General features: G+C 32.8%; 1 protein-coding gene across 1 annotated transcript in view; it reads left to right on the forward strand.

The window, feature by feature from the left end:
• The window catches only part of WDR36 (WD repeat domain 36), a 43675-nt gene extending 37272 nt beyond the window's left edge, over positions 1 to 6403 (forward strand). Inside the window, exons 20-23 of the mRNA XM_045500651.1 lie at positions 715 to 834; positions 1014 to 1095; positions 2766 to 2953; positions 4097 to 6403. Coding sequence (XP_045356607.1) covers positions 715 to 834; positions 1014 to 1095; positions 2766 to 2953; positions 4097 to 4246 — 540 coding nt within the window. The 3' untranslated portion in view covers positions 4247 to 6403. The remainder of the gene's footprint in view (positions 1 to 714; positions 835 to 1013; positions 1096 to 2765; positions 2954 to 4096) is intronic.
• The last annotated feature ends 254 nt before the right edge of the window (positions 6404 to 6657 follow it).

Below are 6657 nucleotides of genomic sequence, written 5' to 3' on the forward strand. Positions count from 1 at the left end.
AAAGGCCCTTTCATCAGATGCTCCTGAGGTAGTGATGTGTAGCCTGTGGTCACCAAAACTAAGTTCTGTCAGTGGGAATTCCAATGGAGGTTTTCCTGATAGAATTTTACTAACACTTGTAATATTTTGTAAATGAGCACTATTGTTCTCTTGCTTCTTAAAGACTCAAAATAAGGGAAAATCAGTAGAAATTTTAACAAACTAGAAGAATCAGGGCTATATTCTTCACAAGAAAATTTTATCAAATTATTTCTAATGGCAAAGTCTACCTTTGGCTCCACATTTCTTCTGGAGAAAAAAAAAAAAAAAACTTGAGAAACTGTTGAGCGTTTATGTAAGTTTTGCTTTCTAGCCCATTTTGCGAAAAAGGTTTTAGAAGTTCAGAATTATTTGATTGTTATTTCTTCACCTAAATATTCATGTAAATCATGTTGGAGGAAAAAGAGAGTTCATAGAGCTTCTCATGAACCGTGTCATTTTTCTTCTGCCTTACCAGCAAAGGTACTGGAGGCCTGCCTTGAGACACCCAGTTTAAAGATATCTGTAATATTGGTTGGTTGGGATTTTATTTTGGCATTCAAATTTGAAAATGTTTTGTTCTTTTATTTTACTTTTTGCACTTTGTTTTAAAATTGTTTGGAATTAAACATTAGAAACTTTTGTCACAATAATTACTTCATAGTCTTTTCCCCTTTCTGATTTTGTTTTAATCAGAAAAAGAATAAACCAAAGGAACCACCCAAAGTACCCAAATCAGCACCATTTTTTATTCCAACAATTCCTGGCCTTGTACCCAGATATGCTGCACCTGAACAAAATAATGATCCCCATCAGGTAAAAACCAAATTGGAACATTCTAAGTATATGGGGTGTGTTTTGTGTTGTGCATTTGTAGTTCTCTGTCAAGACCTAATTTTACAAAGTACATTAATGATAGCTTTTAATTATAAGGTATAATTTTTTTTTTGTTTCATTTACATTCTTGAAATAATGTGCATTTGTTTTTCTTTAAGTCTAAAGTGGTGAATCTTGGAATTTTGGCTCAAAAATCAGATTTCTGCTTGAAACTTGAAGAAGGACTGGTAAATAATAAATGTAAGTTAAATTGTGAAATCTTTTACCAAGTGTCATCAACGTATTACACTTTGTGTGAAGAGAAATTGGATGAAATATTAGCAGATTTTTCAGTAGCTGAAAGAACATAGTAAAAACTTAAAAAAGATCAAAATTTTGATTTTCTTATGAAATAATGTTAGCTTTTGTATCGTTATATTTTTAACAAGTGACACTGAACTCAGATGAATGTCAATATTATAATATTTTAAGAACCTCTCGTACTTTCTGTATGGAAATTAGTGGGCTCCCCCCCCGTCTCTTGCTTTTGTTTTTATTTACAAATACAGTTTGTAGTATGGCAGAGACTTTTGTCTCAGTTGATTTTTAGATCTTCCCAAATTTTCCCATTAAAAAGTAATTTTAAAATTTATTTATTGTACTACTAGATTTAAATTTTGAAAGATACAGTTTGTAGCTAATAGTGATAAACAGTAAGAACTATAATTTTAAAAAAGATCTATAAGCGATAAACAGACACTCTCCTGTTTGATTTATCCTCTTGTTTTTTGGATCCAAATGCTTTGTTTTTATACCAGTATCACTTGAATCCACATTGGTGAAAAGTCAAATAATGCTACTGATGGGCCATTGCAGATGACTGAAGAATAGCAGAATCATAAAAGGAGTAACTTGTTATATGGGGGTGCATAAGGAAGAAGATACTATCATTTAGTATCTACTGGAAGACAGAAAATAAAATTTATTAGACTTTTGTCATTGGCGTCATTCCCTTTCTAAAAGCTAAAAGCATAATCATTGCCATTGTAATATCAAATGCTTGTTGTAAAAATAGTTGTAAGTATATAGAATATATATTCATTCATAGGATGCATATAAAAATCAGTGCTGGGCACCTGGGTGGCTCAGTCAGTTAAGCATGTAATTCTTGATTTCGGCTCAGGTTGTGATCTCACGGTATGTGAGTTCAAACCCCATTCCTGGCTCTGCACTGACAGCGCAGAGCTTGCTTGAGATTCTCTCTTTCTCTGCCCCTCCCCTGCCCGTGTTCTCTCTATATATCAAAATAAATAAATAAACATTTAAGAAAACAGCAACAAGAAACAAGAATCCTTAAATCTAGAGAAAAGGTATCAATTTGGGGTGGGTAAGAATGAGGTGTAGAGTCTTTCCCCTTTTATATATTTCTGTATTGTTAGTGTTTCATAATGATCATATGGTACTTTAAAGTTTTTTGTAACAATAAAAGGAAAGAAAAATAAATTCCCCCACCTCATCCTGTTCTCAGTGCAACTACTGTTAATAATTTGGTATGTACCTTCTAGTCTTTTTATATTTGGATTTGTCTTGATTGATATGTGACCATCTGATTGTTGTAAGACCATCTTGAAGTGTCTGTTGCTAGGTATTGATTAGATTTTCTTAAACAGCAGGGAAAAACAAACTTAATAAGATACAAAAAGTTTAGTGTTTTTAGTATTTTTATTGTACTAAACTGATTGCTCTCATCATTTGTACTAATTATTACTTAATTTGGGGTTCATTCTGTGATTTAACAGGAAAAAATAAAGCCACAGGAAGAATTTCCTGTGCAATTTAAATATATGTAGCTTGGGTATGAAATGAAGCTATAGTTTCCTAAGTGAAGTGATTGTAAGTAGTAATGAGATTCTTTTTAAAACTTAATGCAGATGAAGCTGCTCTTAACCTTCTGAAAGAATTAGGCCCATCAGGAATTGAAACAGAGCTGCGCAGCTTGTCTCCTGACTGCGGTGGGTCTATAGAAGTGATGCAGAGCTTCTTAAAAATGATCGGGATGATGTTGGACAGGAAGCGTGATTTTGAGTTAGCCCAGGCATATCTTGCATTGTTTCTAAAGGTAAGTCTGATGTAAGACAGTACTTCTCAGCTTGCCTTCCTCTAGGGTGGTACTGTCTGATAGAATTTTCTGCAAGGATGACAGTGTTTTATTCTGCATTGTCCAGCGTGGCAGCCACTTGGAGCTTTTGGCTATTGAGCACTTGAAATGTGGCTAATGAAACTAAGATACCAGATTTCTTATTTTATAGAGATTTAATTAATTTAAGTTTAAATAGCTGTGTGTACTATTGGACAGCTGGACAGCACAACTTTGTAGTCTTTTCTTTTACTTAGCACAATTTTGACTCATCCACCTAACTTTTCTGTGTCCTCCATTTGATTCAGTATATTGAAATGTTAACTTTTTCAAGTCATCACATTTTGGCAGTTTTTCTATGATCATAAAGAGAACGTTAGGTTTTGTGTTGATTTTTTGTTTGTTTGCTTTTGTTTTTTCTGCTGCTGAAATCAAAATACTTCTATCCTGGTTGAAGGAGTTTCAAGTAATTTGGCAAGAACAGTTGTTTTTATGACTAACATAATGGAAAATTCCTGTTTATTGCAGTAGCATGTTTGTATTGAAGGAAGTAGATGATGCTGACTTGTGTTAACAGATAATGATACTTCATCTTTCCTATTTGTATCTAAAATGAGTTTACACTTGATCTAATTATGTGCAACTTAAAGTAGACATTTAGATGGTAGAATATAGGATGAAAAAAATAGAATGCCACAAATTTTTTCTCTTTTTCCAAAATTATCAAGTATAGTTTCTGAATATAAATGTACATAAATCTTTAGAAGATAAAGCAAAGGGCCCTCAATCATTCATTACCAGTAGGTTCCAATGAAAAGAGAAACCTTAAAGAAGCACAGAAATACAGAGTTAGTGTTAGAACTAGGACCTTGTTTCTGCATCCGTATTAGGACATTCCTTAGGTAGAGGAGAGTGATGACAGCTTCAGTTCTACTAAGGGAGAGACAATACCATAAAGGAACTCATAATAAAAGTTCGATAGAAGAGAGGGAAATGGAAATTGGTAATAAACCAGCATCTAAGGAAAAAATAGAATAGTATCTTCTGCTGTTCCTTGGTAAGAAGGTTAAATCTAGAATAAACAAAATTTTAATTTTCTTAAATGTTACAATATTTTTCTTTCAGTTACATCTTAAATTGCTTCCTTCAGAACCAGTACTTCTAGAAGAATTGACAAAGTTGTCATCACAAGTGGAAGAAAACTGGATCCATTTACAGTCACTCTTCAATCAAAGCATGTGTATTTTAAATTATATAAAAAGTGCTTTGTTATAAAAACAAATTTAAATTACCAAATAAATCAAAGACTTTTGTATTAAATGGGTTCCGTTTAAGTCATACCTTATTTTCCAAGTTTCATATGAAAAGAAATGCCAGTGCTACTAACTAGTCAGTCATTCTTCACTTTAAATGCTAAATATTATCTTGAAATAAAATTCTACCTGTCATTTGTTTTAAAGACTTATAGAATCTACTCAATGACTTATTTTCCAAGTCTCTTCACATCAGTTACCTTGTATATGACTTTTTTGAATTGTCATCATCAGCTCCTATTTTTTAAATATCTATAATGTAAGAGATGCTAGGTATTTCATGTAAAAAAGTGCTGAATTGAAAATAAACTGATATATAATATAGTATAAAAGTGCCTTTATGATTTGAAGGAAAAAGGCATGTTTCCTTCCTTGGTGGCCTTTGATGAAAACATGGATCATTGACTCTTAGAGCTTAGTTAGATCATTGACTCAGATATTAGTGCAGCCCACCTGTAATGCAGAAAAAGAAGCTGCTAAGGTCATCTTGAGATCTCAGTGACAGATCCGGATTTTCTAACGCTGCCCAGTGCCCTCTCCGTTAGAGCCTTTCTAAAGGAACTTGTTCTTTTATAAGTAAGGTGAGAGGCACTTTCACAAGGCAAATTGCTATAGGAGACAGTTGAATTAGACACCTAAGATAGGGGAGGGAAATTCTGGGCTCCATTGAAGATATCCTTCAAAAATGCTTTTTCCTTAAAGATGACCTTTTTATTTGGGAAGAAACTACTGACTATGTACTTTTCTCTCCTAACCATTTCAAAACCAGATAGCTCTGGAGGTTTCTCTCATCATTGTTTTCTTTTCATGATTTAAGACTTCAGCGAAACGTGAATTAACAAGAAGCAGTTCCTCCTCCTTGAAAAGTGCTGGAGGTCATCATGAAAGCTGCTTTGCCTCCTGTTTGTGTCTGCTTTCCCTACTACCAAAAAAAGTCTTTTAGGATGGAGCTAAGGTCACAAATGAGCGAATGAACTTTTCAGTCTTCGTATCCGTTAACTGAAGCCCCATCAGTGTGAGAAGTTGATAGAGGACTTAATAGTGGGATTATGCTATCACAAATGCAAATACTTTCCCAAATAGCAGAAAAAAGCAGAGGACAGTTGCCACTTACATGGTAGATCTTCGAGATACAATGTGATATGACTGCTTTGGTGTTCTTTTTGTCCTTGTAGAGGTGTGAAAAACTATATTACTACAGGCAATTTGTTTAAGACTTGGAAGCCATATTGGTAATGTAATATTTGTAAAGTTTAATCTACTTAAAAAAGATAAAGCAATTCCTAAAAGCACAGTCCTCTGAAAACAATTTTTAGTCTATACATTCAAAAGTAGTAGTATTCATAAAATGCAGCTGGTTGTATTTGAATACCAGTATTCTCATTAGAAAAGGTTTTACAGAATAATCTCTAGAAAGAATCGTCCTCACAAGATGATCAGTGATAACTTTAAATATCAAAGCATTTTTGTTTATAAGCTTAATAAAACTAGTGACTGAAATGTTAATAATGACTTAAGTCTAAAAACTATTTCCCTCTGCCCCAAATACTATATTCTAAAGATATGGCAAAATGTCAATATATAACCATGTACCACGTGAATTTTATAAGTAACTAAAAAACAAAGTAATAAGAGCTTAAGTTGATACTGTATTGTTTTTATAAATCTTGAACTGAACTTTTTTCTCTCTTTCAAATGAGAATATAGGAGTTGAGTGTATCATTTCTATCAGAGGTATCTTTAGATAGTATTAACATCATTTTGGCAGGTAATCTTCCAGAATCTTTCCTGTATGTTCACATCAAGTAGGAAGGGAGAAGAAATACAGAGAATAATTTTGAGTGTATATTTTTTCTTAAAATGTATTGGTTTGTGCATACTGCTTTTCTTTACATTTCATATTACAAATGTGGCATATGACTGCATTTTACTTGTAAAATACATCAGAGAAAAGTCTATTTTTGACAATCACCTTAATCCCAATACCCTCCCTGTTAAGCACCAATTGTTAACTTTCTACCTAGACCTTTTTCCATGAATGTATATACATGCTATATATAAGCACAGGAAATGAAGTGTATAGTTTCAATTTTTACCTAAATATATGCATATCATTCTACAACTTTTCTACTTGGCTTATTTCAGTATAATCACACCTCATTTCTTTACTTTTGTTTAAAAAAAAAAAAGAAAGATTGTTCCACAATTATTTCGTCTAAAATGGACACTTAAGGGAGTTTTGTTTTTTCCTGATTACAAAACAATGCTAAAGGAACATCATCCTGTATTACACTGTGCATAAAAGGATTTCTCTGTAGTATATGCTTAGGCTTTGAATTGTTGGACCCAAGTCAGGCAGTTTTAAAGGGATAT

Source organism: Leopardus geoffroyi, chromosome A1, assembly GCF_018350155.1.
Source record: "Leopardus geoffroyi isolate Oge1 chromosome A1, O.geoffroyi_Oge1_pat1.0, whole genome shotgun sequence".
Lineage (NCBI taxonomy): Eukaryota > Metazoa > Chordata > Mammalia > Carnivora > Felidae > Leopardus > Leopardus geoffroyi.